We start from the raw sequence: 12,108 nt of genomic DNA, 5'->3' as shown, positions 1-12,108 counted from the left end.
GCCGTCGGTAGGCCGCCTCGCTCTGGAACAGCATGTGCATGTTACTATAACACTGTGCGAGGCTGACCTGGTGGGACGGCAGTGCGACGTTGGCGGCAAAACTGGAAATGGCCCGGCGGGCGTTACGCGTGTGCTAACGCGATACCTATCTTTTGAGCAATTGTCGAGAGTTGTCAGCATCCTTCCGACGTGAAGCGGGAATGCGGGAGCTCCAGAATGCGCTGGAAACGCTGCGCTACGTTGTCACCTCAGCACATCGTATCTTCTAGAGCCGATCTTCTAGAGCCCAGGCAGCGCAGACATAAACATCCTAAGGATTTGGTTCCTCGACTGGAGGAAGGACAGCTTTCTGCAATCGCACCGCGTCGCCATTAGACCTGCGGAGCTCCCGGCCAGGTGAGTGTTATTCAACTGGCGAGATTTGCCGCTACGCCGTCACGCATCGCATGATGCCCGCCCCAACCGCGGGGGTAGCTGTCAGGCGCGACATCGCGAGAAACGGCGCTGCTAATGTTGTTTACAGAGCCCACACAGCGCATATCCCGGCAAGCAGATGAGATACAGGTCAACACGTAATTCTGTTTCGAGCTGCAGGGCGAACGCAAAACCTCAAAACGGGCTGATCCGCTTACATCGGGCCAGCTCCACTCCGGCGCCTTGATTAAACTAACGCTCTGGCGTGGCGGGCGGTACGCTCGGTTCCAGCACACGCTGGTCAGCAGACCACACGAATCCTCTACAAGACTCTTCTCTATATTCTCGCAGCTGCACTCAAGCCCAGCGGGGCGCTGGCCGTAGCATACACGCGGGACATAACTCAACTAGACATCATGCGCGTGCTGACAGACGCACTCCTTCCCTTATCACTCAATATCGTCCTCGACGTGGGGACGCCGCTTTTTCGAGCGCGAGCTCGATCCGGACTTGCGGCTGCTCTTCTTCGACGATTTCTCCTTGGGGCCGTCCTCGCCCTCCCTCTTCTTGTGCTTGTGCTCCTTCTTGTGTTTGTTGTGCTTGTGCCGTTTCTTCGACGAACTGGACTCGGCGTCGTCGTCCGCGGGCGCGGAGGCGGTCGGGAGCATACGCATCGCCTCTTCCTGTGCCTTTCGAATGGCCTCCATCACGTCCGACGTCCCGAACGACGTGTCCGAAGCTGCAACGCCAGTCGCCGACGGAGTGAAAGGCTCGTTTTCCACTCCATCCCAACCTGGTGATTTGTCCAGCGCGGCATTCAGCTGGCGGAGGTCTTCCTTTTGCTGGCGCCTGCGTTCAGATCTGCTTTTCTTGCTGATACTGTAGCTGGCAAACCGGTCCTGGTCGTCATCGTCGTCGTCGCTCGACTCCACCACTGCTCTTCTGCTGCTCTTGCCTTGCTTTGTCGACGGCGCTGCGTAACTCGGCGGGGCTGCGTCCTCGGAATCGCTGCCACTTTCGTTCAAAAACGCTTCCAGATCATTGCTCGGCACGACCGTGGAGAAGTCGGGCACCGGTGTTGTAGTGGAAACGACCTGAAGATCTGAAATATGCAAAGCCGTCTCGGTGGGGCGCTCGTTGTGAGTAAAACCAGCATTTTCCTGCGTTGTTGGAGGCACAGGTGCCGCACTTTGCCCAGGCAACGGTAGAGATGCCTGAAGAGCAGATAACGAAAGGAGGTCACCAGCGTCCTGAAGGTTCCGATTGTGGTAGTTCCCCATGCTTTGATCCTGGGGAGGGTTTGCCGGATTCGGTGGAGCCAGAACTGAAGTAGCCGACGGCGATGTTTCAGGAATCGGCAAGGACGCTTGGAGCGATGACAGTGACAAAGATGGCGAGTCGCCCTTGTTGTCGTCGTTGCTTTCACTATCCTCATCGCTCATGAGTACATCTGGACGTTGAACTGCGGGACTGGGAACCGGAGCAGCCTGTGGCATCGGTTCTTCCGCTACAGTTTCCTCTGCTTGAAGTGCTTCGGGCGTGCCATTGTCTTCATCACTGTTGTCTCCATCCGCGAGGAATGAGTTCAATTCGTTGTGGTTGTTGCCCAGCCCAAGATCCTCATCGTCACCACCCACCGAGACTCGATCGGCCTTATTGGTGGGGGTATCTTCGTGGTCGTGTGTGGGAGCTTGGGAAACATCCTTCGGCTCACACTTGGCGTCATCCTCTGTGCTGGTTGCTGTCAGAGTGGTTCCATCAAGCGAGCCAGGCAATCCGCTGTCCTCCGCCTCGGTCTGCGCACCATTGCTAGCCACCTCGGAGTCGCCCGCTAATGCTGACGTATGTGTATCATCCACTTGCTCACTGAAAGCGTAGGTGTCATCATCGAGGTGCTTCGGACTCTGGTGTGTGGTAATTTCCTGAGTGTTTTCTTGAACGTTCTGGTCAACTGAAAGTGCAGCGTCTTCTGTGCCCGTCAACTCAGGTTCTTCTCCCAGAGATACATCACGCTTCACTTCACTTTCATCTACCTGAACGGGCGATACAAATTGACGTGATTCCGATTGCGGGGTCGTCGTGATGTTATCGCTTTTGTTCCGTGGACTCGAATGGCGAATCGAAGAAGTCGAAGGAGACGTAGGTGGAGACGCTGGAGGTGTCGGTGTAACAGAACCGGGAGCACCACTACTGGGAATAGACGGCTGCTGCTGAGATAGCACGTCTTGCGAATCCTTTGCTGGACTGCTCGGCTGCGCTCGCACCCTGCTTCTTTGGGTCGGTCGAGGCAATGACTTTGGAGGGTGTGGAGATGGTGGAGACGGTGACGAAGATGTAGGCGGCCTTGGCATTTGTTGACCAGCAGAGCTAGTTTGTTTGACGGCGGTGTTGCGAGGAGATTTTCTGCGTGATGCGTTCGCCTTTCGTCGGCTCTGCGTTTTGGATGTTTCGCTCTCATCCGAATCCGAAGAATCGGAGTCGAGAAAGCGTTGCTTGTGGTATACACCACCGATGCTTGCTTTCTTGGCTCCACCAACCGGTGCCACCACAACATCTTCGTCAAGGTCTCCAGCATCATCATCACTTTCATCCTCGGAATAAAAGTGGTCCAGGTCACTCATACGTGCTTTTGGTACTTGGAAATCTTCAAGGTGCATCACTTCCTCAACCGACGCTTTCCGAGGACGGCTTGGGCTTCCAGCCGCAGCGGTATCAACATTTCTTCGCTCAGGCGACACCGGATTCTCTTCGACACTGGCAGAAGCTGTTCCCACTACACTATCTGGGATAGATGCCGCGCTTTCCTTGTGCTCGAACTTCAACGGAGGTGCTGCTTGAATAACAGCGCTGCTGCTTCGTGCAGGCAAATCTTCTGCGTCAACAACCTGTGGTGATTCCTGTGATTCTTGGACCGGTGCATTCGCTGCGGTGGTCGCTGGGACTTCTGGTGCAGGTTTCGGTGGTGTTCCAGCCGTGTCCCTCTTGCTTACGACGCTGACATCGTCATCTGCACCTTCATGCTGCGTCGTGGGAGTCGATTGATTGCTTGCCCGGGGGGATATTCTGACCGAGTCAGTTCGTGATGCAGCGGTTGGTGTGTTCCCGTTACCAGAACCACGCCTTCCCGTGCGTATATCTGAGCCAGTAGCCTTGATATGCTCGACATACTCGGCATAGCGCTGCTCACTGATTGTCGCCTGTACATCGTGCTTCAGATGCACGAACTCACCCTCCACGATGCGCATCTGCTGTCTGATCGTCGCCAACTTCAACTGCAAGAATGGGATACCGAAGTACTGGTGCAGCGACTTCAATCCGTAGCAGTTCAGCAGCGAGCACTCAAAGTACAGCAGCTCGGTAGGTCTCCTCCACTGCTGATGTTGCGGTCTGTCACTCGATCCATACAGCAACTCCTCGATATCTTCCTTGAAAATCTTCCTCTGCGCGCCTTGATCTCTAAAGTTGCCAAGTACCAACGTCGGAATGTGCACGGGGACGCTGTCCAGCTGCTGCTTCACATACTCCAGCGTGTCCCACTTGGTCACATCCAGCAGGAAGATCACGCCGTGAGCCTCATGATACACGTCCACCGTCGAGGCGTCCACGATAGCCACCGAGTGCGTCCCATTCTGCATTGCAGCGGCCGCAGCGGCGGCTGCAGCGGCAGCTTCAGCCGACAAGCTGCCCCCACTCTGCAGCCCTCCGTGTTCAGCGCTGGCCCCGCGCGCAGCGTTCTGTTGGGCCGAGGAGCCGTCTTCAGCGTCGCCCTCGGGGTCCACAGACACGAAGCCGCGGTCCACAACGTCCCAGACCTCGCACTTGACGTTCTCCTCCAGGTTCTGGCGGAAGCTCCAGTTGATCGTGGCCGACTGCAGCTGCGGCGTGGACTGGTGCGTCTCGGGGATGGGCTCGCCCTTGAGCCGCTGGAAGAGCGACGTCTTGCCCGTGCCTTTGGCGCCGCGGATCAGCAGCTTCATGTTGTACGTGATGCCGCCGCGCACGCGCCGTCGGATGGCCTTGTCCATGCGCTGGATCGTGCGCTCCTTCTTGGGGTTTAACGCGGGGCTTGACACGCCTGTGAGGCTCGCGCTGCTACTGGAGCGGCGCTGCATCGGCTGCGGCGGCTGCTGCGCGCCCGGCGACGGGGACGGCGGGCGCGAGTTGAAGCTCTGCGCGCGACGCGACGCGCCTCCCGTCGGCGTGTACGGCGAGCGCGGCGGCACGGCGCCCGAGCTCTGCGGGCTCACGTCCTCCGCGGGGCGGCTCACCTCGTTGCCCATGGCGGCTCGATAGAATGCGGGGGATATGAGAGGCGTCAGAGTGATGGTCGGTGGAGGTGGTGTGGCGCACACAACCTGAACTTCAACTTGCCACTTGCCGTCGATACTGGGGTCATCACCGGCTCGAAGTTGCCAACTGCAACTTTTTCTCGGCGGCAACTCAAAGTGAAATTGACCCTGGAGGATCCACTCACTCACTCACGTGACGCTTGACGATGACGAAGAAGGCGACGCTGGAGCAGCTAGAGCGACTTTGCGCCGACAGGAAGGACGACGAGCTGCAGCTCGCCTTGAAGCAGAGCCGCTTCGAGGACCTGCGCGCGTTCCTCGGCGCACTGGGCGTCAAGGTGCGCTCCAAAGCGTACGCGGGGTACCGCAACAAGGAGGATCACGTGCAGCTGCTGACGGAGGTGCTGCAGCGGAAGGTGGCGGGCAACGACGCGCCAGTTGTCCCGACGAAGGTGACCCCACTCAAGAGAAGCGCCGACGAGGGCGAAGGCAACACCATGGTTCCCAGCAGGGAGGAGCAACCTCCACCGACGCCAATGACACCACCTTCGCCACCGCAGCTGCAGCAGCAGGTCAAGCGCAATGGAGTAGACCGCGTGGGCGGGTTTCTTGTGGCCGGTGCGCCTATGTCCAGCAAGGACGCGGAGCGGGCGTACCTCGTTCAGTGCATCAACATCGTGGACGACGCCCTGACCAACGTCGAGAGCAAGAAGGAGCACGTGTCGGGGCTCAAGCGGACGCTCACCTGCGAGCTCGCGTACTACGTCAAGCGCTTGAAGCGCATCCAGGAAATGGACGAGGGTGGGAAGGCGTAGTCTAGCTCAGATGGAGCTTAAGGATATGTACGCGTCAAGTTTCCTACCAGCAACAGGGTACGCCGACTAATGGTTAATCACGAAAATCTCATTACCACCAGAGACTGCTCTTGGAGTGGTAAAATCCACGGTTGGATCGCTGTTGTGAAGACAATCACGCTCCAGACTTCTGCACTGCATCGCCCTCCTCCAGCTCGGCTGTATTAGGATTCGCAGTGCAGTCTTGCTCGTGTTCCTCGGCTTCTTCTTTCGTATCGAAGCTCTGCAGGCAGTACGAGCACAAGAACGACGCGAACGCTGCAATTTCACTGGAATTCTCACTCTGCGGGACGCCCCAGACGCGAACAAAGCAGCGGAGACAAATGTTCAACTCGTCATAAGCTGCCATCGACTGCACCATGTCACCTCGATAGAAGAGGATGTCTCCGGGCTGGAGGGTGACGCAAACCGAGCTCTTTCGTCCGACAAGGCCGCCGAACTGATCCGGGTACACGATAAACTTCGTATCCGGCATCAGCGCCACGATCACGGTCGCCTGCACGCAGCGCTCGCGATAAAAGGCCAGCCCGATCTCGCGACCCGTGAAGTCTCGATGAATGGTTTGCTCTTCCACGCCCGGTTCAGACTTGATGGCTTGCCACGTACTGCGCGCTACTTCCCAGGAAAAGCCGAAGCCTTGCGCCAACTGCTCCACACGACCATGGACTGCCTCCATCTCATCGGAGAATGGTTCCGGCATGGAAGCCTGCAGCCTCTTCTCGTCCACGGGGTTACTCATAACATTGAGAACGAGTGGCTCGAAGTGCAATTGAGCAGCTTGGTCCTTCACTGAATTGGTGATCGCCTCCGACAGCTTGTTGCTAAACACGCCAACCCCTTCGTTCCAGAACTCTGCACGGACCCTCAGCCGTCCCCTGCTTTCAGGAGTGTCCGAGATGATCATCGTGTCCCTTTGGCTTGTGCGATCGGGATCCTTTCCGAGAGTGAGTGGCGTAGGAACAAGTACAATTCCTGGGAAGATGCGCAACGTTCTTGCAGAGTTCTCAACTGTATTGCTTGACTGTGTCTTTTAACTACGCAATGACGAGGAAGTTGGCAGCATCGTTGACGATGCGAGCAACGTCGTTGACGTGCGCCTGCATCGTGGTGCTGTTGTCGCCGAAAGCCACGCTGTCCGAGATACCCGGGAAGGCAGTGCCCAGGTAGCCTTCGTAGAAGCCCGGGCCGAAGATGACGTGCTTGTACCAGGGGCGGTGAGGCAGACCAGTCTCGTCAATGAGGTGGCGCTCCAGCAGCACCAGCTTCTGGTTCCAACTACGCAGCAACTCGTCGCTGCTGCTGTCGTCCGCAGCCTCGAACTGCTGGATGTGAGCGTGGAAGGTGTTCGCGTTGTCCGTGAAGCTCGCGATGGCCGCGTGCAGCTCCGTGAAGTCCACGCTGCGGTTCATGGCCACGATCTTCTCCTCGAAGCCGGCAAGGTCCTCCTTCATCACGAGGCCGTAGGTGGTGAAGTCGAAGGGCACGACCACATCGGTGGCCAGACGCATGGTCATGAGCCCCCACCACTGAGCCATGTTGGCGTGGGTCGCGTGGTGCGGGTCGCCCAGCGTCTCCATATACATGAGGCTATCCATGTTGCTGTGGTAGGTGCCGTACACCGCGCCGTTGAGCGTGAAGCCCAGGTTAGCCGAGATCACGCCAAGGTGCTGGTAGAACGGGGTGAAGTCCGAGCCAGAGCCCATGAACTGGATCAGGTGGTCGGGTGCCAGCGTGCCGTCGTACACGCCGTAGATCTGCGAGCGGTGACGCGCGGTCTGAGCCGCCCACTGCGCGTACAGGCTGTCACCAGGCTCGTTGCGCTTGTCGCCCTTGCCGAAGAACTCGTTGGGAGGCACGGCCTTGGCAGTGTCCTCGATGAACTTGGCGATCGACGGGGTGCCCATGGCCAGAGCCAGCGGACCCACGACGTTGTCGACGTTGATGTACGCCACCGCCTTCTGCTTCAGCTCCTCGGCGCGCTCTTCAGCGAACTCAGTGCTACCGAGCAGACCGAACTCCTCGCCGTCCCAAGAGCCCAGCACAATAGAACGGCGCGGCTTCCAGCCCTGCTTCAGCAGCTCACCCAGACCACGCGCGATTTCCAGCATGACAGCAGAGCCGCTGCTCGGGTCCACAGCGCCGCACACCCAGGCATCGCGGTGGTTGCCGATCAGAACCTGCTGGTCAGGCTCAACAGAGCCCTCAATCGTGCCGATGACGTCCCAGATCGGGCCGACCTTGTTGTCCATGAGCACGTCCAGGTTGAGCACGAGCGATTCGTCGTCACCGAGACGGTAGCCCTCCGGGTAGGTGAGTCCGCCGTGCCACGCCTCCGGCGCCTTGCTTCCGCCGATGGAGCGAAGGATAATGTCCGCCTGCTCATACGACAGCGGGAGTGCCGGAATGTGGGGAATGCTGTCAACGTCCTCGTACTTGAGCCGCGGAGCTCCAAGCACCGAGGCCCAACCGGGCGTCAACGGATCACCCGACGCCAGCGACAGGTACTGCAGCGAGCCACGCTGGAAGGAGCCCTTGGGACGGTAGATGCCCTCGGGATACACCGGTCCCTGCACGAATCCGTCGTCCTTCGGGTCCGAGTAGATGATAACCGCGGCCATGCCGTGTTGCTCAGCCAGCGCGACCTTGAGGCCGCGGAAAACGCGGCCGTAGCGCACAAGAGCGATTTTGCCCTCCAGAGTCACGTTGTTGCTTACCAGCCAGTCGAAGTCCGCCTGGGTGCCGTAGTTGACGTACACGACCGAGGCCGTGACGTTGCCCGAGTCCGAGTACGCCAGGAACGGAGGCAGCGCGTCCGGGTCGTTGGTGCAGGCGTCCCCGGGCACCGACGCCTCGGTGAGGTTGAGCTCGTGCACGCTCTGCTCGGGCGACACGATTGCCAGACGACGGTGGATCGGGTACGACAGCAGCGTGTAGTACTCCTTGATCTCGGCCTGCAGTCCGAACGACGCGAACTGCTCGGCCGTGTACAGCGCGGTCTTGTAGTCCTGCTCGGTGCCGCACGTGTGCGGGACGCTGGCGTACGAGTGCAGGAACTCGCGCATCTTCTCGGGTTGGACGCCGTCCACAAAGGTGCGCTCCGAAGGGGTCAATACAGAGGCATCACGCTTAAGGGAGACCTGCTTGGCCACCGGAGTCGACGAGCTCTGGAACAGCAGGAAGCCGCCCACAACCACAAGCAGGGCACCTACCACAGCGCCGACGCGAAAGCCGGTGGACGACAGGGTCTTCTTCCAGCGGGGTTGACGCGGCTGCGCCGACGGAGCCGACGCCCCGAAGGTGCCGTACGCTTCAGACATGCTGCTCGGAGGTCACGGCGAAATGCGAAGTGAAGCAGCAGATGCCGTCCTAGCCCTCTTCGCCACAGCCAAGCAAGGACGCAGGAAGGACTCAACCCCCACGCACTTTGCGAGTGTGTCAGCTGGAACGGTGCCCGCATGATGTGTCCTCGTACAGACGGGTCGAGCACATTGGCGCCTGCGGTCTCCACTGTCGAGACCTGTTGCGGTGATCCCGTCCTGGCAGGTCCACTTTGCTGAGGCGGTGCGAGCGGCGGTGCTGTCGAAGGTCACGAATCCAGGTTCGTGGACACACCAAGCGCTGTCGGCCACCCAGCGAAAAGTCTTGCGCACAGCACATTCACGGTCAAGATTCCTGAGCAGCGGTGACTGGCAGTCACTGACTGCTGGGCCGGCGAGATGAGATTGCAGCAAGGCGTCCCGTGGTGGCGGTTTGATCCGCCATCGGAGTTTCCTTGCGTTGGTGCGAGACGATGGAGCATGGCTAGTATAATAAGCTGACTCAAGACTTGGCCACCCACGTTGCCTCGAGGCTGGTTCATGCAAACAATGTTTCAAGATCAATTATCTGCACCTTTAGCGCGGAGTTCGTGCTGGTTTCAGGGTTTCAAAACTCGTGATGCAAAGCGTATTATGCATGTGTATTCTTCTCAACTCGTTGGACGCTCGAGGCTTCGGCGCGACTCGTGGTTCCGACTAGATCAAGGCTCGGTTCAAGCTCCTGATCACCAATACCAATGGTACGTTTCTCTCTTTCGTCCAAGATACCCCAGGTAGCCACAACACCAGCTAAAACTAAAAGGTTTTTGGTAAGGATAAGCAAGCGATACTGTGTTTCTCATGCTTTGATGGATGCAGGTTGCCGCCCGACAGTTGATTCAGTGAGAACTCTTCAAGATCCAGCATCGCACACGTGAAGATGAGTGGTCATCTAGGACACCCCGGATCCAGGGAAAGACTTTGGGTTTGCAGAGTTCTGGAATGAGGGGGTTGGCGTCGGAGGCGATCACCAATTCAGTGAAGGACCAAGCTGCTCAACTGCAGGCTGAGCCAATCTCTCTCAATTTTATCAGTAACCCCGTGGACGAGAAGAGGAAGCAGGCTTCCATGCCAGAACCTTCCTTTTCCGATGAGAGTGTCCATGGCCGTGTGGAGTACTTAGCGCAAGGCTCTGGGTTTTCCTGGGAGGAATTGCATCCTTCGCGTCGCTCGATATATACGAAAGAAACACGAGCAAAGCTGAACCTCAAATTCTACGACTGCCGAGCTGGAGGAATCACTACGATTAAGATGAATTTACGGAAGATGATGTAGATTGAAGCGCTATGCATTCAAATACACCGATGCGTGATGCTACAAACGCACATGAACTTAACAAAATGAAGATGCAGGCTTGAACCCAGTCTGGACGGAGGGGTTGGCCCCTTCTTAGTACGCAAGGGCTGCGTTCACAACGTTCTGGGCGTTGATGCGGCCGTAGCCGTACTGGTTGTTCGGAAAGACCGAGTTCCCCGTCCCGCCGCAGGTCGTGGCAGCATTGGGGAGTGTCTTATCAGTCGAGCTCGTCAAAACCGCCTTCATGGTATCGAAGCAGAATCCGGGGCGCGCACTCAGAGCCAACGCGATCGTGCCGGCGAGGTGCGGAGCAGCCATACTCGTGCCCGACAGTGAAGTGTAGGCGGTGTCGTTGCTGTTCCAGGCAGAGCGGACACTCACACCAGGACCAGCGAAGTCGGGCTTCACCAGGCCATTGACAGAGGGGCCCAAGCTGCTGAACGAGCCGAGGGCATCATTCGTGTCGGTGGCACCAATAGCGAAGGCCTTGGCCGAGTCGCCGGGGGATACGACGGAGCTGCAGCCGTTAGCTCCATTGTTTCCGGTCGCGAAGACTGGCAGGATGCGAGCCGCGTACCAAGCGTCCAGGCTCGGCTGGAAGTACGTCATGCCCTGGCCGGCGCCCCAACTGTTGCTCACGATGTGCGGCGCTTTGGCGGCGTTGCAGTTGTTGCCGTTCGTGTCGGTCGGGCACAGCATGAACTGCGCGCAGGCCGTCAACAGTGAAAGCGTGCACGAAGTGGCTCCACAGCCCTTGCACGTCATCCACTTGACTCCGGGGGCAATCCCCACGCCATTTCCACCCGCGATCGTGGCCATTGTGTGAGTGCCGTGGCCGTTGGCATCGTACGGCGTCGCAGTCTTCTGGTCCGGGTCGTACCAACCGTAGGCTCCGACCCAATTATTCCTCAGCACCTCGTGCGTGCTGCGAACTCCAGTGTCAATCGTCCCAACCACCACATTCTGGCCGGTGTTGCTTGTCGCCCAGACGTTCGTCGCCTTGATCTTGGTGGCACCCCAACCGGCAGTGGGCGTGTTGCTGGTTGAGTCGGCAGTCGGCGTCGGAGGGTCCAGCGTGATGACAAGGTCGAAGATGATCTCCTTCACGATCACCAGCGTGAGGATCTGCTGGACGAGGGCCAGTGGGGCGTTCAGCACCTCGATGGTGTTGGTGATCCATCGACTCTTGAACTGCACGCCGGCGGCCGCCAGCAGTGTGATAATCGGGCCTTGAGTGTCATCCGCGTGCTGCTTTAGCGCAGTGACAATGCTCTGGATGTTGGCAATGCGCTTCTCCTCGGTCCAAATCGCTGTGCTGTTGTCCGCGGCGGCCTGGAGAACGGCCGTGTTGTTGTCGTTCAGGACAATGATGATCCGACGGAGGTCGCACGGGATACCGGCTACGGTCTTCACCACCGAGGTCAGTGTTTGTGTCACCGTCGTGGTCACCGTGCCCACCGCGCCCAGGACATCCCCTAGGAGGCCGTTGGGGGCACCCGATACTACGAGCGAGAGCATGGAGAGCCCCAGCAGGAGGGACACAAACCCGAGACGCGTCATGGTCGTGGTGAAGCGGCGAGTGTTCAGGTGTGAACCTTGAGCCGAGAGTGTTGGAAGGTCAGCGAGTGAAGCTGGTTAGACACCGGCGGGTGAATTGAGGAATGAGCTGACCGTCAGGCTGCAAACGTAAGGATCGACAGACAGCCACGAGCGGGCCGTCGAGGAGGTCACCTACTTCACTAGCATCGGTTCAGGAGCAGTCTCGCACGCTTGCCTGCTGTGTCCGTGGTGCTGGTCGAGAAGGTTTCCAGCGAGTTGGTAACGGTGTTAAACGCTTTTCCACGGGGCGGTCATCGCTCGTTCGTCGTCAAGTTCGTCTCCAATTCGTTCGAGCTGCTT

General features: G+C 58.7%; 7 protein-coding genes across 7 annotated transcripts; 1 reads left to right on the top strand and 6 right to left on the bottom strand.

Annotated features, from left to right (window-relative positions):
* Positions 1 to 863: 863 nt before the first annotated feature.
* On the bottom strand, positions 864 to 1,694 carry PHYSODRAFT_511934 (hypothetical protein; the record flags this gene model as incomplete). Its single annotated transcript, XM_009532094.1, has 1 exon — positions 864 to 1,694. One exon carries the CDS (start codon positions 1,692 to 1,694, stop codon positions 864 to 866), a length of 831 nt encoding a protein of 276 aa, XP_009530389.1.
* Positions 1,695 to 3,368: 1,674 nt separating this feature from the next.
* On the bottom strand, positions 3,369 to 4,694 carry PHYSODRAFT_391303 (hypothetical protein; the record flags this gene model as incomplete). The annotated part of the gene is made up of 1 exon (XM_009532093.1): positions 3,369 to 4,694. A coding segment is annotated over one exon (1,326 nt), but the record flags the coding sequence as incomplete, so codon positions are not given.
* A 218-nt stretch (positions 4,695 to 4,912) lies between these two features.
* On the top strand, positions 4,913 to 5,125 carry PHYSODRAFT_454817 (hypothetical protein; the record flags this gene model as incomplete). The annotated part of the gene is made up of 1 exon (XM_009532092.1): positions 4,913 to 5,125. A coding segment is annotated over one exon (213 nt), but the record flags the coding sequence as incomplete, so codon positions are not given.
* Positions 5,126 to 5,629: 504 nt separating this feature from the next.
* PHYSODRAFT_286522 (hypothetical protein) lies at positions 5,630 to 5,938 on the bottom strand. The gene has a single exon (XM_009532091.1). It carries the CDS (start codon positions 5,916 to 5,918, stop codon positions 5,673 to 5,675), a length of 246 nt encoding a protein of 81 aa, XP_009530386.1. The 5' UTR covers positions 5,919 to 5,938; the 3' UTR covers positions 5,630 to 5,672.
* A 52-nt stretch (positions 5,939 to 5,990) lies between these two features.
* On the bottom strand, positions 5,991 to 6,329 carry PHYSODRAFT_391380 (hypothetical protein; the record flags this gene model as incomplete). Its single annotated transcript, XM_009532090.1, has 1 exon — positions 5,991 to 6,329. A coding segment is annotated over one exon (339 nt), but the record flags the coding sequence as incomplete, so codon positions are not given.
* Positions 6,330 to 6,591: 262 nt separating this feature from the next.
* Positions 6,592 to 8,882, bottom strand: PHYSODRAFT_561809 (hypothetical protein; the record flags this gene model as incomplete). Its single annotated transcript, XM_009532089.1, has 1 exon — positions 6,592 to 8,882. The coding sequence occupies exon 1, from the start codon at positions 8,872 to 8,874 to the stop codon at positions 6,592 to 6,594; it is 2,283 nt and encodes a 760-aa protein (XP_009530384.1). The 5' UTR covers positions 8,875 to 8,882.
* Positions 8,883 to 10,302: 1,420 nt separating this feature from the next.
* Positions 10,303 to 11,727, bottom strand: PHYSODRAFT_511034 (subtilisin serine protease; the record flags this gene model as incomplete). Its single annotated transcript, XM_009532088.1, has 1 exon — positions 10,303 to 11,727. The coding sequence occupies one exon, from the start codon at positions 11,725 to 11,727 to the stop codon at positions 10,303 to 10,305; it is 1,425 nt and encodes a 474-aa protein (XP_009530383.1).
* Between the last annotated feature and the right edge of the window lie 381 nt (positions 11,728 to 12,108).

The sequence above is a fragment of the Phytophthora sojae genome (assembly GCF_000149755.1).
Source record: "Phytophthora sojae unplaced genomic scaffold PHYSOscaffold_6, whole genome shotgun sequence".
NCBI classification, from domain to species: Eukaryota; Oomycota; class Peronosporomycetes; order Peronosporales; family Peronosporaceae; genus Phytophthora; species Phytophthora sojae.
The sequence above is the reverse complement of the archived record's forward strand: the minus strand, read 5'-3'. Positions and strand labels throughout refer to the sequence as shown.